The 24797-nt window shown below is 40.7% G+C and overlaps 1 protein-coding gene across 2 annotated transcripts in view; it reads left to right on the top strand.

Annotated features, from left to right (window-relative positions):
* The first annotated feature begins 3630 nt into the window (after positions 1 to 3630).
* Positions 3631 to 24797, top strand: part of EP300 (EP300 lysine acetyltransferase) — a 105551-nt gene continuing 84384 nt past the window's right edge. For both annotated transcript variants that reach the window (XM_090042958.1, XM_090042957.1), the window contains exons 1-2: positions 3631 to 5125; positions 20568 to 21226. In XM_090042958.1, the coding sequence (XP_089899084.1) occupies positions 5032 to 5125; positions 20568 to 21226 (753 nt within the window). In that variant the 5' untranslated portion in view covers positions 3631 to 5031. The remainder of the gene's footprint in view (positions 5126 to 20567; positions 21227 to 24797) is intronic.

Raw genomic sequence — 24797 nt, 5'->3', positions numbered from 1 at the left:
GGCAGGATTTAGGCCCTGGGCAGGAATTGGTGGCTCAAAACTTTTTCTTCTCTTTGACTGAGTTTAGTAAGACCCCCATTTTAAGGGTCTTCAGGAACTTTTCTGCACCTAGGTACCTTTTAGGAATCTGGCAGCAATTCCTTAGCAAAAGCAGCATGATTGAGATGCTGAAGAATCTGGAAACTTGATTTCCCTTGATCAAATGAAGCTACAATTTAACATTTAAGAGTCTTGGTCAACTTAATTAAAATTAGTCTTGAGTACCACACCTATTCTTGAGTCCTCTCACCATTGTCTTGTGGTTTTACGATCACCTTCTCTTACAAAAATATTTGTATTGCCCCCTTGCTGTTTAAAGGATCAAGGGAAACAGTGAAATTGAGTGCACTTGAAGTGCAGCCCAATGGTGACAAACTAAATAACAGGAAGAAATAAAGAACGTGTCTTTCTTTTCTCTATTTTGTTTGTTATAGGAATCTTAGGCCTTTTTTGTAGGAATAAGAGGTAATGAATAAATAAAAATAAACAAGTGAGATTGATATGTAGTGATTCAAGTTATGCCTTTATTTTTGGTGTTTAACTCTGCAACTATAACAATTTAATTTATTTTCAAAACACTTATTTTGCTACAACTTCAATATTTACCAAGACTTTGTTCTTTAAAAAAAAATGAAATCTTCCTCCATCCCAAAGCTTTATCTCAGAGGAAATAAGTATATCTATACACATACTATAAATAATCTTGGAAGAGTTGAAGCAAAACTCCATTTGCATAATTCAGGTGTGTACAGTGTAAGGACTGTGAGTCCCCTGTAGCCCTCCAAGGCAATCCCAGTAACCTGACATAATTCTTTATTAAATCACTTTATTAAAAGAGAGGATCTGAAAACAAAGCAGAGTCCTGTGTCCCTGCTCAGTGACAATTCATTAATTAGTGCATGCGTCTGCATTCATGGTCAGTTTCTTGCATCCAAACATGCTGAGGGCTCACATCTGATCAAAGCAGATCCCCCCCCTCCAGTGGAAACTGTGCCTTGCAACTGGCCATCAAAAAAGGCTCTGTTGGGCACCCCTAACATAGTCCATTTGGTGCTATGCCAACTATCAAGTTTGTATGTAAGGAAACTAAGAAGTTAGTTAGTGGAAGTCTAAATCTGCCTGTATCTTTTCTTTTGCTGAAATCGACTCTGTCACTTACAACTGGGTCTTTTCAAATTCAAGGTGTAATTCTTGCAATGCGCATCTGTAGATGTGCAATTCTGAGTAAGTGAATGTGGGCAGTATGAAGGGGGAAAGGCCTAGAATGCTCTGCCTTAGAGATCTCACAGCTCTTGCTAAACTATCAGGAGGAGGGTACAGAAGAGAACTGCAAGCACTTTCCCAAATTGATATAAAATATCTGCAGAGTGCTAATGCACTGAAAATAAGTGTAATATTGAAAGAAATGACTGATACGATTAATTAACCAGTTAATGTACAGGGCATCCATTTATGAATATCTTATTCACATAAAATGAAACCCTATTTTCCATTAAACACGTACACATATCTACGCCTCATTTCCATTTTTATCTTGCAATAGCACCAAAAACAAAACAGAAACCTTGGCCAACAGCATTTCCTGTACAAGAATGACTGATGTGTTGAAGCTCCGAGGAACTCTTGACCAGTCAATGGTCCATCCCCCTTAATCTGTAAAAAGTCTTTATAGTTTTGATTGTTATTAAATATTATGCATCTCTTAGGTTAGCATAAGAGATCTGCTATAAGTCAAACCTATATGGGGAAGAGATGTGAGTATATATTAAATATGCTGTGTAATGCTGATACAAACCTTTTAGTTATGATTACACATCTGTAATATTTCCATTTTTTTTGTAATGGTGGTGTAAAGTTGCAATAACTTCCTATCTCACTGAGTTATGTGCTTTATTTATTGAAATGCCTCTTGAAAAAGCAGCTCAAGTTCAGCAGGCCTTCAAATACTAATCCACTTGTAAATGTGTTGTCACCGCTCCTATTTTTATTTAACAAAAACAGTTTCCTCTTCTTCCCCTTCCGCGTCTTGGGATATATTCTGATTTGTCCTTCAACCTTGTCCTTTCACAGCATCTGATGAAGTGAGTTTCAGATCAGGAAATCTTGTGCTATCTATATCTATATAGACACACCTACTTTGGCTAATCTAGAAGGTGCAAAACTACCCTGCCTTCTTCAGAACAGAGCCTACAACTTGCTTGGCTTGGGTGGTGTCCTGCGCTCATGTAGTACCCCGCTTAACTCGGTATGGCCGTATACAGGTGCCTGGCTCTGCCTGCACAGAACAAGTTGCAGGCTTGGGGTCAAGGGGTTAAACTGTGTGGATGGGCAGTGCATTTACGTTAATAATGCAGCACATCAGATGAGTAACCAGGAATAAAGAAATTACTCTCTACACTTGTGGAGGCCACCTCTGCCTTTGTGGGGAGCATGAGAAATCAGCCTGACAGCACTGCTGGGAAAGCAGTAGGGCCGCAGAACAAAATCTAAACACCCCTTGCCCACCTTCGAGGATGGACAGTTATCTTAAACACATCATTCTTTTTTTAATTAATATATTTCGTGTTCCAGGTGGTCAAATCAGCCAAATCAGTTCCAAATCATATCGACCGAGCAGAACTCAATCGTTCCAAACCCTGCATGGACTGAGCAGGCAGACCTCAATCATTCGCAGCACCACGTATGGTGCTGCAACCGAGAGCATCCTCCATCCCTGGAACTTCAGATCTGCCCACATTCATCAGCAGGCGTCCTACGTACAGGCCCAAACCCAGAAGTCTTGGCAATGACTTGATAGTTGCAAAGTTGCTGGGGGTTGGAAGGGACCTTACAGATCATGGAGTTGGCCCTCCCTACACTTGGGCGGGAAAGGAAAGGGTCCCTAGAGTGTCTGTACAGGGCACAAACCTGGGACCTTGGCGTTATTAGCACCAAGCTCGAACCACCTCAGCCCACAAGAGATCTCAAGTGAGCAAAACCGCCTCTCCTGGAGCAGCGAGCGAGGGCACTTTCTGCCAGGCCGCTCCTGCCGGGCTTGGCATTCTACGGCTGCGGGGGAAGCAGGACGGGGCGACGCAGCCTGTGCAGGGCAGTGCAGACGGACCCCAAAACCCCACCGGGTTGCGACCGCCCCTGCGTGCGTAGAACCACGCGCGGAGCCCGGGCCCAGCCCTGCTGGCTCGTACAGAGCGCCCCTCCACACTGACGGCCTCCGCAGCCTGAAGAGAGCTCTGACGGGCTGCTAGGCGCCAGGGCTCCGTGGCCCCCCTGCAGGCGGCGCAGTCACCCCCTGCCTGACAGCCCCGGCACGACAACGGGCCTGCCCCAAGCACCAGAAGGCTTTTCGGCCGACAGAAACAGAAAAGCCGAACACAGGGAGGCTAAGAGGGGCTTTGGCCTCTCCTTCTCCTTCCCCTTTAAGGGAGGGGCGGGGCGGAGGGAGTTTGCGGAAGGGAGCGGCGCACGGCGCGCGCTGAGTGGCCGCCGACGCCTCGTGACCGCCCCCCAGCCTTGCGCCCCCCCATGTTCCATTGTGTGCGCGAGCCCGGCCGCGGCGCCAGGCCCCGCCCCTTCCCCCCCGCCTCTTGGCTCACTTCCGGCTGCTGCCGCCGCCGCTCGCTTCCCTCTCGGAGGACTCGGGAGAGTGAAGAAACAACAGCCGCCATTTTGTTTGTGTGCGAGCGACTGAGGGAGGGAGGGAACCGGAGCCCGGGCCAGCGCCGGCCGCACGGGCAAAGCCGCACGGAGGCGGAGAGCGCGCAGAGAGAGGCACCGGGACCCCCCCAGCCGCCCGCCTCCCCTCGCAGCCGGCAGCTGGGCAGGGCAGCCCGGAGCCCGCCCCGCGCCCGCCCCCCGCCGCCCCCCCCACCCCCCGGCCATGGCGGAGGCGAGAGGGAGGCTGCGCCGCGCCTGAGGGGCGGAGGAGGCCGGGAGTCGCCATCCCCGCGCCCCGCGGGGACAGCCTGGCCCGCCCGAGCCCCGGCCTCGCCCGCTCGGGAGGGGGGCGGTAGGCAGAGGGGGGGAGGGGCCGGCTGCTTCCTCCTCCTCCTCCTCCTCCTGCCGCCGCTGCGGGGGGATCGCTCCGTCTGCCTGCGCGGGGGGGGGCGCTGCCGAGACCCCGAGCGACGCTCGCCGCCGCCCCGGCCGGACCCCTCAGCACCGCCACGGCTCCAGCGCCCGCACAGCAAGATGTGAAGCGGAGGCTCCTGGGACGCTCCTCATCCTCCCCGCGCTGCAGCCATTAGTGCCTGGCCCGGCGGGGAGCCGGGCGCCCCGCACACGCGCCGCCCTCCCCGGCCCTGCCGCGGGGCTTTTTCGCAGGGCGGCGTCGGAGGGAGAAGGCGCTGCTAGAGGACGGTGATTTTTTTTTTTTCCTTTCCTCCTCTTCCCCCCCCCACCTTCTCTCCCCTCCTTCGCCCGCCTCCTTGTGGCGATGAGGAGGAGGAGGACGACGCCGAGGAGGAAGAGGCTGATGGCGGCGGTGAAGAGGCAGCGGCAGGAGGAGGAGACCCCCCGGAGGATGATGAAGATGATGGTGGCTGTGAAGAAGCACCAGCAGCAGCAGTGTACCCTCCGGGATTGATCAGACGCGGCCTCTGGCAGCTTGATTCTTTTTTTTTTTTAAATTTGATTTATTATTATTAATCTCTTTTAAAAAATTTTTTGGCAGTGTTGTTGCTGGTGGGGGCTTTCCCAGCTGCTCTTCTCATCCGCAGCTGCCCTTTGGCCCCGGGGGAAAGGCTTCCCTTCTCTCCCCCCCACCCCATTGCCTGCATTTGCCCCGCGTCTCCGCTGCCACCCGCCTAGAGACTGAGCCTGAAGGGCAGAAAAAGGGGAACTTGCCCCCCTTTCATCTCCTCCAGATCCTTCTGCCCCTCTCTCCGTGTTGTTGTTCAGCCAAATCAGGGCCCCAAGAGAAAGGGGCTGATCTTGGGGTTCCCCCTTCCCTCCCCCCCCAGCCTCCTGCGCTGTTTGTCTAAAAAAGAATTAAAAATGGCCGAGAATGTGGTGGAGCCGGGCCCGTCTTCAGCCAAGCGGCCTAAACTCTCCTCACCGGCGCTCTCCGTGTCCGCCAGCGATGGCACAGGTCAGTCTCAGGGGCCCAGGCCCCCACCCTCTTACTACCCCAGCTGTATACCCAGAGCTGTTTTTGTCTCTCCCTTTCCTCTTACCTTCGGTTTTACTTCTTCCCTGCCTGCACCCCCCTCTGCACTCTCTTCCTTTCCCTTTCCCTCTATGTTCCCTCCTTGCACCCCCTTTCTTTGCATCTCTTCTGTGCTAATCTCGCTGGAGGGGGATAATTGTTGTTACTCTTTATTTACTGGAAGGGCTAGAAACCTAAGCTGGCTGTCTCGTGCGTTTGGCCATTTGCAGAAAAGCCTTAATTTTCCCCTTTTTTTTTCCCCCCCATCCATTTTGTAGCAGTAATTCTTTCAGAGATCTTTATTCTCCATCTCCATTCTAGTTGCAGGCATAGGCAATAGTACACACATGCAGCATCTTAGTTGCATTTCTCTCGACTGTCTTTCTATGTGTGTTTGTGCGTGTGTGTGCGTGCAAATAAACATAGGGTCAGCCCATGGGGTTGTTTTTGTGGCTTGTGTGTAAGGTTTTTATATAGCATTCAGATTTTTCTTAGCAAATGGTTTAATTCTCTTCCATTCTCAGTTTTCCCCCTCATTTCACTTTGATTATATTATTGACTTTTTAACTGTTCCTTTTCACTTTTTCTCTCTTGCACAAGGATCTCTGAAGATGAGGTATTCTGCTGTTTTCTTTGATTATTTCCAAACTTACCTGTCTCAATTTCTGTTTAAAATAAAGATTATGGGGTACATGGGTTCACCAAGAGCATTTATATCTTCATACAAACATGCAGTATTTTACCTTATTTGCATTAAGAATCAATATGGAGTGCAGTTCATTCTGCATCTCCTATTTCTTTGCTGCTGAGACCAAAATGTCTGAAATTCCCATGTAGATTTACCAGGTAGAGAAGATGAAGAGGGTGTTCTTTGCAATCTTGCAAGGTTTTTTAATGATGGTGTTTTAGAGGGGGGAAGACTGCTATGTAGAAATGTCACAACAGAGAAGCAATATCACTAAAGGATGCAAGTTTTGAGTGTCCCAATCATCAGCAAACATGAATGAGTTGTTCTTGAAGTTTCCAGTGAGGTGTCTGCTTTTTAATGAACCTCTGGTGAGCAGATGATCTTTGGGGATCATTTTACTTTATGAAAGCACCAAGCCACCTGCTCTCAGAAGTTTCTTAAAATTCACTTTTAGGTTTTTCTGGGCAGTGGAATTCTGGGGACTCTGTCCCTCCCTGTCTCACACGCAGAAGTTTGCATTGTTCCTGATGGCCACCAGTCTTGTTCATTTCAGTTGTTTGCACTGCCATAAAAATGAAGAATGAAAAATGGTTGGCCACCTGATAGTAAACAAGATGCTTAAATGTCCTGTTGTGGTTGAACACTAGTTTAACTGCAGTCATCTTAAAGTTTTCTTCTTGTTTCTCTTCCTTCTTCTGCATAAATAAACAGTTAATTAGTTCTGTGTAATTTTTTTTAGCTTACAGAGAACTTTTAGGGCACAGTTTGATAGAGGCAGTATTATGTGGGCTGAAAAACTGAGGTGGTTAATGTAGTTTTGAAGTCAACAGGTCCAGTTCCTAGTAAACAATGAAGGGGGCTGAAGGAAGTTTTCTCTGACCCAACCCATTTGTTGATTTTTAGTATCAGACTTGGAAAGTGAATACTTAAGTTCAGTACTATTCACATTTAATTTAATTTCTTTGCCCTGGTGTTGATCTTGCTATAGGTTATAGGGTTAGCTCAAAATGTCTCTTAAGGATTTTTCTTTACAAGAAAAAAAAGCCGGAAAGGCAGGACCTTATTTTCAGTCAGATTTAATGTATAAGAATATTGTTTGTGTAGGAGTATATAACAGGTGCAGATATTGACTTATCTTGCACATTTTAATCAGGATCTCTTGAGTTGTTTAATAGTTGAGGAATTGCTATATAGGTGTGGGGAGACTTTTACTGTACCTAGTTGGACAATTGCAGGAATTCTAATGTGCATAAAAGAGAGCACACTTTCTTTGTAGCCTGCCTAACCCTAAGCTTTCTACAATCCAACCTGGAGAGGGTCTTGATAATGATATTTGTTTTCACATAGTTGCACAAAATGATTATTGATGAAGACTTTTCTTTGTCCTGGGAAAGTAGGTAGTGGATTAACTTTATGGGTTTGGGAATACTGTATTAAGTATGTTAGGGTTTTAGGGTTGTAGTCTTCTGTTCCTGTTGCCTTTGCTGTCTTGCTTTCCTGTGTCCATAAACAGCAACTTTAGTTTCATCAACAGTGGTTTTTTTTTCTCTCTTTGCTCTCAAACTAACTTTGAATTAGTGGAAGTTGTGTGTATTGTGGTAAATCCCAACTATAGAATTTAATGCATTGTCCCCATTTCTAAGTTATCAAAAGTATATGGGAACATTTTTTACCTTAATTGCATACTTACTAGGAACATTATATTTTTACGCTATAGTTTTATACATAGTCGTGCCATTTGGCTTTGCATGCAGGTGTATAGAGGCATGGTTTGGTTGGTTTCTTTCATTATTAACTTTATTTGGTTTTGAGTCTACATCTGAAAATGTGGATTTGATGGACTGGAGGTCTGAAAGTAACATTTCCGTATGAGTTGCTCATGATCAAACTAGCAGATGTCAAATATTTTAGTGCACAGGAGTCTAGGTTTGGTCTGTAATTCATTTCTTACTTTTGTTACTACAGATCAAGATTATATAGTTTGTTTTCAGAATGCACAAACTATGGATGGTTTAAGGCTTTTGTTTCAGAATACAAGATGTCTTGGGAGTATCCAAAAGGTGTCAATATTAGTTAAACCAAAAAAAACCCACCTCAACCCTCCCCCCACTCTGCAAGTCTGATCGAATACATAGTCCTTTCCTTCCCATGCTATACCTCAGAAGCCTTGGATGCTTTGTCTCTTCTATTTGAATGTAGTTTTTGTTTTAATGCCATAGAATGTGCTATGTTTTTAGTTTAGAATTTTTAAATGCGTTCCAAATTTGGTGGCTTAAATTCCTTGCCCTGAAGGGAAGTGGGGTGGGGGCGGCGGGAGGAATACCGTGTTACCAGCAAGCTCAAGTGTTTCACTGCAGCTTTATACTGATTACAAATTCTAAAGTATTTTTACCCCGTTGGAATAGCTCAAGAGAGTCTTTGTATTGAAAATTAGTTTTCTTTCAGTAAATTAGTAGTTAGTTTTGTATCTTGTCTCTCCATTCTCTGCAGCTCTTGATTTCAGGAGCAGGATTTCTTTTGACTTCCCCAAGAGTTATGAGAGAAGATTTTTACCACATCAGTGGAAAGAGATAACAAGAATGGTGGGAAGGAGGACTGATGCTTGTCTGTGCACATGAAATCTTAAGCTTTGCAAAGACCATGAAATCAGAACCCTTGAATCTGTTCTAGCTAGCAACTTTTACTAGTAAAGCAAGATTGATTAGGAATGTGACCTTTTTTGGACAATTTTATGCTACAAAAAGCCATAATGTGCACATGGTTATATGGACATAAGTGCCTTTGACCAGTGCAGTTTCCTTCACTCAGCACATATAAACTCTACAGGCAAAGGTACTTTTTGTTGGTTGTTTTGGAGTTTCAGTGTCTTCCATTTTAATTTTTGGTTATTAAATGAAATGCTTGAAATGCATTGTAAACTTAGCATCACACATTGTCTTAAAAATCATTTGGGGCAAGATTTTTTCTCTTCTTAGCAACTACTTTCTAACATACTTGACATTTGGAAGATTCCTTGGATTTCATATTCCTTGGTAAATGAAATAACATTGTAGTAGAAGTGCAGTATTGTTTGGCTGTTGGATCCCAAAGTGGTGTTCAAAATGATAAATATTCAAGTGTATTTAAAATTTTCCAGTTAACTCATTCTTTTTAATTATTAAGACAGATTTGCCATAAGAGAGAGGTGTGTGTGCTTGTAGTATGTGCTTTGAGTTACTTCAACTTAGTCTATGCAGAAGTTGGATTCTGCTGATTGATAGCAGTCCTTTCATCCAAAATGAGCACCTCTTTAATCTCCCTCCAATTTAATATTCACCTCTTTATAAATCCTGATTTTTGTACCTTTTGTCAAACTCATCCTGACCTTCTCCTCTCACTTTCCTCATATCCCAGGTGTGTAAATCTCTTTCCTGTACTTAAAACCTTCTCCTCTAATAATATTTATTCCTGCCCTCATCTCATCTGAACTAGTATAATGATTCTTTGTGTCAAAGATTTGACTTTCATCCGTTTTAAAATGTGGTGGGTTATTTCTTTTCTGCATGTGCATTGCCTGGAGTCTTGGTTCCCTGTTTTTTTTTTTTTTTTTCCAGAGACGGGTACACAGTTTCTGTTAATTTTTCAGGCTCCTTTATGCACTTGTTCTTTTTCTCTTTTCATCTATTTAACTTCATCTTTTTACCTTTTAGCCTGTTCCCTTCCCTTCTGGCCTAAGTACTCTTTTTTGCACAGGAGTCCCATCTTACTTGAATTCTCTTCCTTTCTAGCTTAGCATGCCCTTTCTGTCTGAAACGTAGATGAGTAACTGTTTCTTGTCTGCCCTCCTGCTTAGGTGCCTCTTTTATATTAAGTGATAATTTATGTGATCAACTGCTGTAATGCAATAACTTTGTTTAATGAAACCTTTTTTTTATTTGTATCTCCCTAGTGTCTAGAGGTCTCAGCTGTGCTAGGTATCATGCAGATACCTGTTTTGACAGTCCTTTACCCAGAGAGCTTATAATTTAAATAAGCAAAGGGGAAGAAGGGAAACAGGCACAGGAAGGATAAATGATTTGTCCCAGACCAAGTAGTCATTGGCAGAGCACAGGTGAAGTCCAGGTCCTGACTTGCTGGTCAGACCTGTCATCCTGCACCCCTTAATACAAAATAGTAATGTATTTTGCAGTCAGATGTGTTCTGCATTGGAACTATTTATTTTCAGGCCTGAAAGTTAGTTGGTATATTTAAAACATTGGTATATATCAAAGACCCCCATATTACTTAATTTCTACAATTTAAATAGAGAAAAACAGGCTACCACCTTTCCTGCCAAGTTCTCTCTGCATCATTCTTGCCCCACAACTGTTTTCAACTCTTAGAAGAGGAGCAGAGACCCCTTCATTTGTGTTTTGAAAGATAGAAAGCTATGTCAGTAGTGACCAAATTGTGGCTCATGCATTTAAATGTGGCTTTTGAAGCAAGGGGAAGTGTTGACTTACTGCTTTCTACTAGTTTTTGGCTTTTGCTTATTATCTGTTCTGAGAAGTCATTTAACAACAAATTGCTATTTGAGAGAGGCTGCTAGGTGTGGATCAGCAACTTGGGCATGCACATCCTAAGTTTTGTGTCCTATGGTACTCAGCTATGTCAAGGTTTTGGGTTGCAGCTAGAGGGGGTAGTAAGTTTGGCCATCCCTACTGCATATTGTAACATTTGGCAGTTCTTATCATTGGTTTTCAGGCAAACAATAATGTGAGGAAACTGAAATGATTTCCAGTTTATAGTCAAGTGGCCAATCAAAACAACACTGTGCTTAATAATGACCTGTTTTGGTTGGGGGGGGTTGGGGGTTTTTTTTGTGTGTCTTTTTTTTTTTTTGTTGGGGTTTTTTTTAGAGGAACAGTGATTTATCATGTTTTAGGATACTTACTTAAAAAAATCAATGGTCTTGCTGACTTTGAATTTGCTGAATCTGTTCCTAAGCTGCAAATAGTTCAGTTTTTTTCTTAAACTATTCTCAGTGAGAAGGTAGGGTGCTGTGGCACTATAAGTACTTAGGGGTTCAGAAAGGAGTGAAGCAACAGTCTGCTTCATCAAATGCTGTGTGAATGGACTGATGAAGTGGGAATACTCTGTGAGGTGTATGCACACATTGCAGTTTTAGGCACAATTTTCAGATAAAAAGCAATGTGTTTACTGTAAATCAAGCTCTCTAAATCTATAATATTTTATTCTAAATGCAGAACAGAGTCTTGGGCACCGTAGGGAGTGCCCTAAGAGTAGAATATGGCTTTTAAAAAGTAAATGTCTAGCATGTAAATCAGAGATTGTTGGGGGGAGGTTTTGTTTTTGTTCTTTTGTTGTTGTTTTGAATTCAGGAATTGGAACATTAGATTGCAACCATACCTACCTTATTTTAGATCGTGTTGCATAAGGTGGCTTCTTGTATATTATTTTATACTAAGTGGAGATAAGGATTTAGCCTGAAAAAATTATTAGGCTGGGTCCTGAGTTAATTAGGAATCTTGCCAGTTACTTTTTTTTGCTTATGTGTATACATTAAAAATAAGTGTGCACTTGTGTGTTAGGGCGGGGCAAGAGCCTCGAGGAGTAGAGGTTATTTTATTTTATTTTTTTAATAGAGTGTGTGTCTCTTTGGATTAGAGGGGATGTATACTGAATTTTTTACTGCAAGAATTTTGGCATCTTGCTAGCTATCTTTGCTCTGTCCTGATTGTGCAGTATTTTTCTTTGCTAGAGAACTTCCTCTGACTTGTATGCATCCCTACTGCAACAATTTTCCGTTGTTTGGTTGGCTGTCTTTAGTTTCTTCTCCTCAACTTACTTAGTTGGTTCAGCAGGAACAGCTTTTCAGTGCATGCTCTAATGTAATATTTTTTCTTTTAATCTTTCTTTTCACATTAACTAATGCCCTCTCTGTGAAGATTCAGCCTAAAGTCATTTAGGTTTGTTAGCTGACAAACAAAGTAATTTTACTGGATTGTTTCCTGTCAGATTAAACTGTGTATACCTGTCTCCAAGGATTTGACTTTTCAAGCTTTACCTAAACTGTAGCAGCAGGTTGAAGTAAATACATCTGTCTCTGCATATGGCTCTATGCTCTGGCATGCAAAACACCCTTGATTGCATTGAATTTGGTTATATGAAGCCAACAAACAGGGCATAAATTATAGCAATTCTATACATGGGTATTGTCGTTTACCATACAGTAAGTAATGTACCCACAGGCCTGGTCTGGCATCTTTTTCTAGAACCATGTTGCTTTGTAGTATCTGAACCTAGCACAAAGCAAAAGAACACTTAATTTTCCTATGCATGCAAATATTACTTCATAGACCAATAACTGCTTTGTGGAGTGGGGGCGTATAGAGAGAGAAATGTTTGTAAAAATAAAATAAAAAGTAAATCTGTATTCTTTTGTCAGCAATTTTGAACAGTACCTGTGTTCAGATGAAGGAATTGTACTGGATTTTCCAAGTCAGTTTTGAAATGATCTCAACTGCCTCTATCAGCAAAAGAGACCTAACGTTAAGGTCCTAGCTAGTTGCATTTCTTTGCTCCTTTCCTTGAGATTTTATGTCCAGGAGCTTTAGAAATGGATGTAGAATGGAGTGTCTCCTTTCCTTTTCCCCCAATAACTATGAAATCACACCTATACTCCCTTTGTCACTTCATTTACTATTTTCACAAGAGGCTGAATGGAGTTCTGCAGACGTTAAGGAAGCATAAACAGGAGTGGCGCAGTGATTCTCCCATAAAGGAACTTCTAAAATATTGAGCAACATTTTGACTAGATAATTTGAGCATAAACTACTGATTTTACTGTTTGCTTTGTAAAACTGTAAGTATGGGGTGAATAGATTTGTTTGTTGTAGGAGGTTAGGGTATGCTGTGATTAAATTGTAGATTACTTTACTTAACCCCAGGTCTTGCAGGGCTACTGGCCTTTTAGTGGTCTAGGTAGAAAACTATTTCATCCTAGTACAATACTGAATGACTTTTCATTCTTCTTTCCAGAACCACTTTCTCTTAGTGGTCTGTGGTATTACTGAGCTAAATAAGCCCATTCACCTTTACTTTCTACTTTGTGTAGAATTCTGTGCATTTTAAAATAAAAAAATCTGGCGAAGGCAGGTGCCTGGTTTGCTCAGTGGAGTAAAATAGGTCCAGAACAGAAGTTAAACAGCTCAGTGTATATTCTAGGCAACAATGATTCAGTACTGGAAAAAGTGATAGCATGATCTCTTTCTTACTTGCAGGCATTCTGCTTTTATATTTAAATGGCTATTGATTTTTTATTTTGAGAGCTTTGGGTTGTTGCATCTTTTTTCCCCAAGTTTAACACTGTTTTTATATTTTTTTCACATAGAGGAGTGCTCATGGATGACTCTTGAATAAATATATCTGAAAACTGCTTTACCTTAAAGCAGGTGTTTAAAACCACCAGTGTTGAAATGCCATATATATAGCATGTGCCCATGTTTGACAGGGGAACATATCAAGCATTACATTGATTTAAAGGAATTATTAACTTGGATTTAAGACAGATTCTTAAATTGGTATGTTTTTTATTTATGTTATTTATTGAAATGTTGAATGCTGTCTTTTTAATTTTTTTTAACTTGGGTCAGTAGTTACTGTACAAAATTAATTCAGAGGCTCTTCCTTAAGTACAATCAAGTCTAATTGGAGTTACTCAAATAGTAATAGCTTGCAACTTTCTCCTTAAAATCTTTTAGCTCATCTAAGCATCCCCTCTTTTTGAAATGAGTACTCAATCCATACCATAGAGCTGATGCAAGCACTAGCCTTTTTTCTAGGACAATGGCATAGTCCTTCTTCGAGAATTGTCATCAGCCACTTTTGAAAAGAGTAAACTGAAAACTTTGTATTGCCCTTGCTGGTAGCAATAATTTTTGACCACTTGTAGAACTTAACATTTTTTAATAATTAATCTGTACAAAAACTCGATGTAAAAGCAGTTTCTGTTAAAGCCAGGAAGTTCTTTTGATGCTGCATCCAAAAACACAGGATGGGAATTGCATGGCAGTCCTTTTCATATGGCTAGTCAGATACTGCGTAAATTTACTGCTCTTCATTGTGGCCCCAATACAAAGCCTATGGAGGTTAACCTTCCCATTAACTTTAGTATGCTTTGGGTCAGGTCCTGAGTCAAATTTCATATTGCATTTGTGAGCAAAATGGAAGACTTGTTGTGAGGGCCTTGACACAGAATCTGTATTTGAGTTCAGAGAATGAGATCATGTGGATAAATTAGACAAAATGTAAGATCTGCACCAAGAATGAAAAACAGATGTATTCAGGTAGAGGCAAGAGTGACCGATTGCCACTTACAGTATTTCCTTGTCCTTGTGTAACTTGCAAAAAATGATTGCCTATAACAGGATTTTACAGCGTAGTTTAAGGTACTATGCATCCAGAGCCAGTAAGTTGAGCATTTTGACCAATAAACTTTGGTTTGCTGCTTAAAAAAACCCCAAAACCCTCTGTCTGAAGCACTTGCTCTGCTCTCCTAACATTGCTTCAGTGCTTTCATTTGCAAACTGGTTCCAATTACTCGAAAGCAACTTTGAAAACCTGTCCTGCTTGAAAATGTTTACAGAGGATGTTGCTTGCAGTCTCACTTCAGAATTAAGACTCTTATTTCTCTTTTGAGTTCCTTGAAACACATAAATATAATGCACAGAAGTAGACCTTTAAGCCATGCATGATGGTGTGGGAGAAAGGGAGGGCAGGGTGCAAGAAAGCTAAATTTCCTACAGTGAGAAGAATTAATAATAACAAAATCTAATGCCAGAGGCTCTCTTTACCAAAGCACAATGTATTACAGAAGAAAGGTTCGGCTTGCTTTGGGTGAAGCAGCAAAGAAATTGACAGCTCTCAATCGAGCTTCTACTATTTAGGAACAAAAGGATAAAGCTGCTTCAGGTTATGTAGGGATTGGTCTTCTAGTACATTGGAATTCTTAGTCTTTAATTGAACTTTCTAGCCCTTGAGTCTGGACCTTTTTAATGAAAAATTTTTAGGGCCTGACTGAATTTTTTTCCTTTGGTCTTGAATCAAATTAGTAGATTCATTCTACTGAATGCAGAAATAGTATAGATAAACATAGCTCTCTAATTAGAAGTGGCCACACAATTAAAAAACCAAAACAATTTCAAAGCTGTCAGGCACAGAGATGTTGTATGCTTAACTTCTGCCTGAAGGGAATTGCTGCCTTAGAGGTTTACAGTGGAAGCACTATTAAGCTTTGCTAAATCCCAAGAATACAAAATAAACCTGACTTACTCCAGATCATCATCTGGCATGTTTCCTATTCCTGAATCTCAGCTCCTTAGGCAAGTCAGAGCTTGGGCTGCTTTACCTGAAAACTCTTCTGCACCAAAGCATAGCTGTAGTGACTAGATGCCAGCTTCTAGTTGTGGTCACAATTCACCTGAATCTCCAACTGCTATAAATTGTAACTTCCAATCTGTTGCACCTATGCTATAGATGAAGTTCCCTGCAGAAACTGTCTATTCAGGCACAACAGTAACTCTTCAACAATACAAGTTTTGGAAATATCCAAAGATTTGATTTGATTTTGCTTTCAGGGGGAAGTCTATGAGGGGATTGGTAAAAAGAACCTTGTTCCAGATGTTCATCTCTTTCCTTCACTGATTCTCTGGAGGACAGGATTTGTTGCATTAATCTTTGATATGCTTACAGTACTGCAGTAAGATAATTATAGTGAAATTGACATGCTTTTAGCCTGGTTTTAGCTTGTTGACTTCAAAGGTCAGGAAAGATTCTTGTGTTACGGTGCACAGGCAATCCTTGACTTAAGACATTTTGAGTTGCAACAAACAGCACTTACACTTATAAATTGACACCCTGTTTCGACTTTCTGACCTCAGTTTTGACTTTACGATTCTTGAGCTGACACCATGCTAGCGAACAAGTTTGCTGCTTCACCCATCTCCCTGGAGAGCATCTGTTCAAACTTCCTTGGACACTTTCTTTAAGAAAGCAGACAAGACTCTAGAAAAAACCTGCAGCCAAGATTCCTGAGAAGACTCCAGCCAAAAGCCCTTCAAAAAATCCAGCAGTCACCTCAAAGAAGTCCTTCCAAATCAATATGATTGCTAGTTACAATGTAAATACATCAATGTAGCTATATTACTCGTCTACAAATTTTGGTTTATTTTTGGTGAAAATAGGGTATCGGGCCTTGGTTCAGGTACCAACCCTCCATTTATAACATTGTTCCTATGGGAAAATTGGTTCTGAGTTGCAGTGTTTCTACTTAAGGCATGATTTTCATGAACTAATTGTGTTGCGAGTCCAAGGACTGCCTGTAGCTTGTCCTCTGGATTTTCTTCCTCTCTCTAGCCCCAGTTTGGTTGTTATCCTTTGCTTTTGAGGCCACTTGGGTTGTGTCTTAACCGTGAACCTGGCCAGCCAAGATGCTACTTGTGTTTAGTGGGCACTTTCTTGCCCCAGTGCCCTAGTCTGTTCCTGGATAACATTCACATCATGATGCAGGAGTACCTTATCTTAGTGCCTTGTTGCTATTGCTTCTGTCTGAAAGCACATATGTGACATAGTATATGTTTCATGTACTGAGAGAAGCCAAAGGCTTCAGTTAGTATTGATTAGAAGCTTTCAGATGTTCCTTTTGACCCTTTCAGGGCTCTATGCTTGAAGTACTAGTGGGGCAGCCTTCACTGAGTGCAGAGCACTTATCAACACAAGTTTTACTCTTGATGCTCGATGGTGAAAGCTAAGGGTCTCAAGCAGCAATCATTGAGTCCCTGGTGGACAAAGCTGAGGGAAGCTCCAGTATCAGGCTTTACCTACTCATTGATTCGTTTTGTATGTAGAGCTGTGAATAACCTGATTCATGCATGCACATCAGTAGTTCTGGCATGCTGTGAAAGATGAAGTCTCTGTTGAAATTCCACTTTGCATCTCTTTTCCCAGTGCAGTACAATGAAGGGGATCTAAACTAAAGCCTTAAGGACCTGTTTTGCTTGATAATAAGAACGTACCTCAGGGCTTAGCTTGCAGGTTGTCATCTTGCACAACTTTTATGCCAAGGTTCTTGAAGCATCACAGCATATGAAATACTGTCACTTCAATTAGAGCACCTATTCTTTGGAGACCAAATGCTTGGAGGCTTTCTGTTCTAATTGTGCAGAAATCGCTTTGGTTTAGAGCATTCTTGGTGATCTTGGGGCCCTGGAACAGCTTCCAGAAACTGGGGATTCTTAATTTCTTTAGCATTGCTGAAACCTAGCTATTCCAAAGTTTCATAGAAAGGTCTGTTAGCATTCTCTCAAATGTGCAAGTGTTTCATGACAAGACAAGTTTGTGCTGTGAAGATAGATGAAGTGCACTGATTTTTATTTACTATACTTTTATGGCAAGCTAGCTGGTCTGTGCCTTATTTAGTAGAAATTAATACAATACTATTGCAGTATTGGGATGTGTAAAGGAACTTATGGCAAGTCAAATTCTGTGCATCTTGTGGCTTGCAGACCCTCCTAACAAGATGAGTCAAGGAAGTTTAAGATGAGCCATAATAGTGCATGGTTTTGTTGTTATCTACACAGATAACTAATAATGGCAAAGCCCTTGTGCCTAGAGTACGGAAGGTAACCATCTGGTAACTGTGGTGTAATATTTGAAGCATTGTCCCTCAAAGGATGATAGTGTATTAAGAAACCATGAATTGAAAACAGCAGGAGACAGTCATTTTTGCTTTTGGATGACTAATTTTGTCAGTATTTTGGCTATGAAAGTTGTGGTGCTCAAGCAGTTTGATCAGTTTATACCAGAAGTCACTGTGCTTTATGTGAACATAAGAATGTGTGGTTCTTGAAAGGGTAACATCATGGGCTGTGCTGTGCTTTTGCAGGTTGGTTTCATAGAAGTACTGGGAACAATTGGCAAAGGAATTATTCTGGAATTGCTAAACTGTAGGTACTTTGGAGTAGATGAACTGATGGTGTTTCAGAAGGGAGTTGAAATGCATCTTTTGGTTATTTTAGAATGACACTTTTTGGGTACCTGGATATTGCCTAGTCAAAAATGAGTTGTCTTCATAATGCTTCGTGGGATCTGTAGCCAGTGACATTCTTCTTCATATTAGCTATGAAACAAGAGGTAGGGAAATTTACCTAAGAAAGACTTGGCTGGTATTTATTCCAAATAGAATTGTTTCCAAACCATCTTTCTGCAGTTTTGTTTGCTTTTATTTTTTTTCATTTCTGCATAGCTGTTGATTTACTTGTCTTTTGGGGAAACATTTAATTCACATATTGTTTGGCTTGTTTTTTGGGACCATTTGCTACCTGCTTGATAGTCAGTAAGGGGTTACTGTTTTCTTGTATCTGGACACTGCAGTTTTTAGGGACCAGGAAGTATAAATCCCTGCCCTTTTCTACTGGGAAGTAAATATCTAGGAGGGAGAAACCAGTTAATTACATCTCCTGTGCCCTTCCACGTGAAATAGGGCATTAGCTTTCAAACCCCACAAAGAATGTTAGTTTACAGGAGTGGCATAAACCTTAAAACACCTTACATTAGACTTTCAAAGGAAATGGTCTCCCATGATTGAAGAGCAGGTTCTTTAAAACAAAGAAACCCAAACATGGCGCTTTACTTTAAAGTAGGTGTGCCCCCCCCCCCCCGTGCATGCTTAGAAGAAGCATTGCGTTAGTTAAATTTGGCTCATCCAGTGTCTGTATAGCTCAGGCTCTTTAGTGGGGCATTTTTTTGGTATGCATGTATCTAATAGCTGATTGGCTTGGCTTTAGATAAAAGTGCCAAAAAACACCGCCGAAGCACCTGATCTATAGAGATGCTGTGGAGCCAGGTTGAAATAATATGCTGCTGCTTTCAGTAAAGCATGTGTGTATTTGGTTTTTGTTGTTGTGTTTTTGTTTTTAACATCTGTAAGCAGCCTCTGGATGAATCTTGCATTTCTCCAGTGCATATAGATAGGAGGTTCACGCTTGTCATTTTTATAGTGTAAACTTCAAGTTTTAATGAGTCCTTTATTTTCTCTGAGCCCTTTTAATTTTAAAGGCAGTAGGAACAGGAAAAGTAAATCATATACTGATCAGAAGAAAGATGCAACTGAAAGATCTACCTAAGTGTAAAGTTTTACCTAGTGTAAGGAAGACCAAGGGCAAGCTTTCCCTTAATAGAGGCCAGTAGATAAGCTGGTTGCATTTCACTGAGTCAGATGGCTAAAACTAAACCATTTAAAGAGAATACTGATGTAACTAGGGAGTATTTCAAAAATAAAGCTTTTGGGGTTGGAAAAATTGCCTCTTGGCCCTTCCAGTTCAAATCAAGGGTAATATCTACAGGATTTGGATGCCACATTGATGGATGGAAGTGCATGCAAAAAAATCAGTGACACTGCTTCAAACTTGTTCCATGCATGTTTAGCCCTTGCCAGTCTTGTGCAACAGTTTTCAGAAAGCTTTTCTTCGGTTATATGCTTATTCTTCCTTTCTGAAGTAATCCTTGCAATGTTGCAGGTGCTTTTATTTTGGTGCTGGAGTCTTGCAGTTCAGGCTCAGTATCTTGTGAGCTGTCTTGAAAACATTTCTAATGGAATTCAAAATTTCAGACTTCATGTGTACTGCTTGTTTCTGATGTTAATTCTTTGTTTTTAGTTTTACCTGAGTAAAGGCTATCCTGGCTATCCTCTCTGACTTTCACTGGTGTTGATCAATATTGCAGTTGCTGAAATAGCAAGCAGAATAATTAGTCAATCTTAAATATTTTCTCCTTGGAACTGAAGTAAAATGTCTAGTATAGAGCATCTATGAAGCGCAATTTGTGAAGTGTGATATTGATACACTAGAAATATTAAGATTAAACTTGATCACTAACTGAAGATCTTCTTTATTGTATTGGCTAACTCTAAACAGCAGGCAGGGATATTTATAGCAACAGAATGATATGGATGCATAATGCTTTCTCTTGTCCTCAGTCATAGACTGCATAGTATTGACTAAGAAGGGATTACCATTTCTTGCATATCTAAGTCTTCCTGATCTGGATGTCAAAACTGCAAGACTATTTTAATGCAACTATGAAAGGAATAAAAATTGATGTGTTTCTTTTTGCTACTTTGTTTTTTGTAGGCATCTTAAACACTACATATAAACATTTTTCTTGCTTAATATCTCATTAGAAAGGAAGGTCCTGAATATTTAAGTCCCTTCTGGAATAGAATTAAGCAAAAGATGATGGATTTTTAGGAGTTCAAAGCTTTTTAAAGTTAATTTAGCTTAATTGTCTTAATACTTAGGGGAAATATATCTTTGTTCAAAATTTGAAATGAAGTTGTATAGTTTTAAGAAATGAGAGCTCACAGACCTGCTCTTTAGACATCCAGGAGATCTGCCCCTAAAAACTACCTGTGCTGTGGGAATTTATGTTGTAAGAAAATGCCTCAAGAATCAAAAGGGTTTTATACTATGACCTCTTTGCAGAGTTTAGAAATTATATTTATCAAGATATTGAATAATTTCACCTTATCATTGATACAGTAATATTCCTGGAATATAGTATCTGGTGACTTTTTCTTATTCTGTTGTATCCTGATGTTAGTTACTCTAATTTTTTTGGTAAAACTCCTTTTTTTTTCTCTCTTTCTTCCTCTCTCCTTAGATTTTGGATCTCTCTTTGATCTGGAACATGACTTACCTGATGAACTTATCAACTCCACAGAATTGGGACTTACCAATGGTGGTGACATTAATCAGCTGCAAACTAGCCTTGGTATGGCACAAGATGCTGCTTCTAAACACAAGCAGCTATCTGAACTCTTACGGGCTGGTAGCTCCCCAAACATCAACATGGGTGTGGGTGGACCCGGCCAGGGCATGGCCAGTCAAACCCAACAGAATAGCCCTGGAATGGGAATCTTAAACAGTATGGTTAAAAGCCCTATGGCACAGGCAGGGCTGACTTCTCCCAATATGGCAATGGGCACAAGTGGGGCAAACCAGGGTCCTTCAGCCCAGTCCACAGCAGGAATGATGCCAACAGTAAATAGTCCAGTTAATCAGCCTGGCATAGGAATGAATACAGGGATGAATGCTGGCATGAATCCTGGGATGCTGGCACCAGGCAATGGACAAGGAATGATGCAAGGGCAAGTAATAAACGGTTCAATTGGAGCAGGAAGAGGACGTCCAAACATGTCATATCCAAACCCAGGAATGGGTAATGCTGGCAACTTGTTGGCTGAGACCCTGCAGCAAGGCTCTCCACAAATGGGAGGACAGACAGGACTGAGAGGACCACAACCTGGAGCAATGAACAAGGTAAGGAACTTTATTTAACTCTCTTTGTTGCATGTGTTCATCAAATAAATGAATGATAAAAAGACAGCTGAGGTGTAAAAACAAAAAATTGCATTTAGGTATATCTTTTTGATAAGGTTTGTAAAGATGCTTTATTTTAGTCTTGAAGAGCAGTTGATAGAAAAACATTCAGAGATTAGAGGCAGAGCAGTCATGTAAAGTGACAGTTGTGTATTACAAAGCATTTTCATTAGGTATTTTAATTAGTATTGCTGGGTGAAAGTGTCTTTCTTTTATGTTGCCACAAGGAATTTAAATTTATTACCACTAGTCAAACAGCTTAGGTGAATCTTCTTTTGAGAGTGTGTGTTTGTGTGCTGCCTCTGACACTGGTTTTCTTTTGCATTTACAGCAGTGCCAGATAGTACCACTATAACTGGTCTGGTTTGGGTTTTTTTTGGTAAAAAAGGAGACCAACAATTGTTAGGGGTATGGTCAGCAGGTATTTTCTATATTTTTAGATGTCATGGTAAATTTCTGGATGGCATTTTGCAGAAATTTGTTGCAGACATAGAGTATTGGTTTATTGGATAGCTAAAACTGGAAAGATTAATATTGTACCCGGTAAAGTACTGAGTCAGTGGTCTTGGTGACAGATGTGCAGTCAGAGTTCTTTGTGCAACAGTTGTGTGTAGCCTTTATTAATTAAAGGTACTTCACTTCTTTGGACCAATATTAAAGTCTGTTTGGCCTGCCTAATTAGGTCTGTCCAGTTCTGGTATAAAAAAGCTGAAAGACTTGCTCTGAGATGAAGGGAGGGGAAGGCACCCAAAAATTTACTCTTTTTTCTGTTGGTAAAGAGAGAAGCTAGGGGAAAGGCTAAAAAGCAGTTCTGTGTCTCTTGGAAAATGGAAGAGAGATGGCTCTAGGATTTAAAATAAGAATAGATTGCCCCTTATGTTTTCATCCTAATGTCCTGCCTGGAACTGGGAATGTGGCTAAGTAGTTTCCAGGCTTGTTATCCAACCCTAAAATTATAAGTTTGAATGCTCAGCTGCTATTATTCAGTCTGGGTGGGAATTGTGTACATCCTGGTCTGAAAGAAAGTTGTTCTAAAGACGGTTTCAAGAACAATCTATTCAGAAGACTTAGTGATTGGTGCAAAACAGTTAAGTTATTGGCTGATACTTTTTCTAGTATCATATTCCATAAAAAAAATAACCTTAAACTTTTCTTTTAAATGGAGTCTTGAAGAGTAATAGTTTATAATGTAGACTAAACTTTAACCTAGTGTAAGTAAGGCAATTTTCAGAACATTTTATTTAATACAGCCTAAGAAACTATTAAAATTCTGGTGACCTTGATACACCAGATGTGATGTCAACTTGCAAGTAAGTCCATTTGTGAATTAATAAGCTGATTTATATGTTTTTAAATAGACACTGTACTTTCCTTCATTCTGCCTTTCATAAAACAAGGTGTGCCTTATTTTCCAGTGTTCTGTATGAGAGAGACCTTGCTAGAATCATGGTTGCATAGAGCAGGCACAGAACCTAACTTTCAACTGACTTGCCCTCCCTTCCCTGCTTAACTAAAGCTGAAACCCTAGCTGTAGCTAAAGACTGGTTTCCATGGGTGGATCTATGATTTTGTGAAGAGCTTAAAGACTTTCCAGGGCTGTGAAAGAGGAGGAGAGAGATTAGAAGCAGGTAGCACACAGCAAAAACACCCTTGAAAGTTAGCTTGATTAGTGGAACATCGAGACCATTACAATCATTAATGATTCTGGAGTGAAGACCAGGGAGCCATTAAATGAAGTCACTCCCTCAGCTGGCTGAAGAGGAATACCACAGGTGTGCTGCACTGTAGAACAAGAATTGAAGCAGGGTACTTCTATCCCAAACAGATAATCAGCTTCCCCACTTAATTCCCTGTACGCTGGGGGAAAGGTATGTGTTTATAAGAAAATACAGTATTTTTTTGTTAAACTAAGCTCTTTTGAACTGTTCAGTTATCACAATAGGGACATCTTAATATGCAGTTCAGGTGGTACTGTAAGAAGGAAACATGCAGTCACTAAATTCTATGAAAATAGCTTTGTACAATAAGGAGTATTGACATGGGGTTATCTTGAATTCAAAGAACAATATATCAAGTTAAAAAATGAATCTAGCTAAATGCAAGTTTAGTACAGTGTATTTCAAAGTGTTTAATATTAAGTTTATGTAATAATCAGATTTCAAAGTTTATGATGTAATTTGGTGAAACACTGCCTCAAATAGTAAAATCAGTCTTGGAATTGATGACTGACTTAAGACTTAGACTGCTTCCTTAACCTTTCTGCACGCAAGTCCTGAAATTTGCTTTGCAGAGTCAAATAGAGAAGACATTTGAAATGTGATGTAATTCCATGCTTCAAATCAAGGATGGAGTACTTTTAACTTGCTGTCTGATTGGTAGAAAGCATTTGCTCTATAGCTTTTAACATGGTGAGAGAAACATTAAAGCTTTAAATGTAGGTCCAAATACATTTCAGTTTATTTTATTATATATAAAATAAAAAAAATAAAGCAGCAGCTTTGCCTGATGAGAGAGAAGAGTCTGAAATGGAGGCTGAAATTCCAGAAGGTCTTCAATTGGTCTGGTTGTTGGCAAGCAGCCTGCGTTTCACTTTTTGCAGTAGTTAGCACAAACTGACAGTAGTGTCTGACCCCTGTACCTCTCTACTTATCTGCCTTTATGGCTAAGCTTCAAAAAGTAGACAGATATCATCATGCAAGACCTTATGGAAATTCAAAAGCATCTTTAACAAATCAAATTACTGGTAAATTCCACTGAGGGATTATTGTTAATCTGGGATCCTGGGTTTGATAACTCTTAGGAATAGCCCTCACAGCTGGAAAAGGTGCATTTTTATTTTTTAACTCTGTGAGAGTTAGCTGTGGAACACAGTGAAGATGAGGCATTTTGGTTTCACTGTAAGGTCAGGTTTTTTTCATGGTCAATCTCAGTGAGGATAATGCTTCTTGAAAATTGTCCTTATGGTAAATGTGAATTTTGACCTAAGAGGAGCTCATACTTGTTACCCTAAAATTAAAAAACAAAAAAACCAAAACCCTAAAACCCATAAAACTGAAAACCAGTTTTCAGCAGTGAAGGCCAGACCTTGTGGCTTGTTCAGTCCAGTCCAGATAGCCAAACTATTTGTATTTATGCTGTTGCCTGTTGTTGATTTATGGAGGTAAGTGTGTAAGGTTTCTTCTGTGATCAGCTACTGATGAAGTAGAATGTCGTCTTTTTAGTTCAGATGTGTGTCCAAGGGGCACTTTAAGTGGGAGAGAAGCTAGAACAGGGAGTTCTTTGCCTGAATTAATTTGCTGTGTATTGTGTTTCATTTTGATAGAGTGGGGGGGGGGGGAGGAGAGGAGAAATTACCCCCCCACCCCATTTTTTTGCAACATGGCTTTGATTGCCATCTCTTAACACATACAGATGCTTTTTCAAACTTTCTTGCTTTCTTTAAACACAAATTAACGTTTAAAAAAATAAAATGAATTTGCCTTGAATTGTTATATACATTGATTTTTTTTTT

This window comes from Crocodylus siamensis, chromosome 4 (genome assembly GCF_052110815.1).
Source record: "Crocodylus siamensis isolate JL-2025a chromosome 4, ASM5211081v1, whole genome shotgun sequence".
Classification (NCBI taxonomy): domain Eukaryota; kingdom Metazoa; phylum Chordata; order Crocodylia; family Crocodylidae; genus Crocodylus; species Crocodylus siamensis.
The sequence above is the reverse complement of the archived record's forward strand: the minus strand, read 5'-3'. Positions and strand labels throughout refer to the sequence as shown.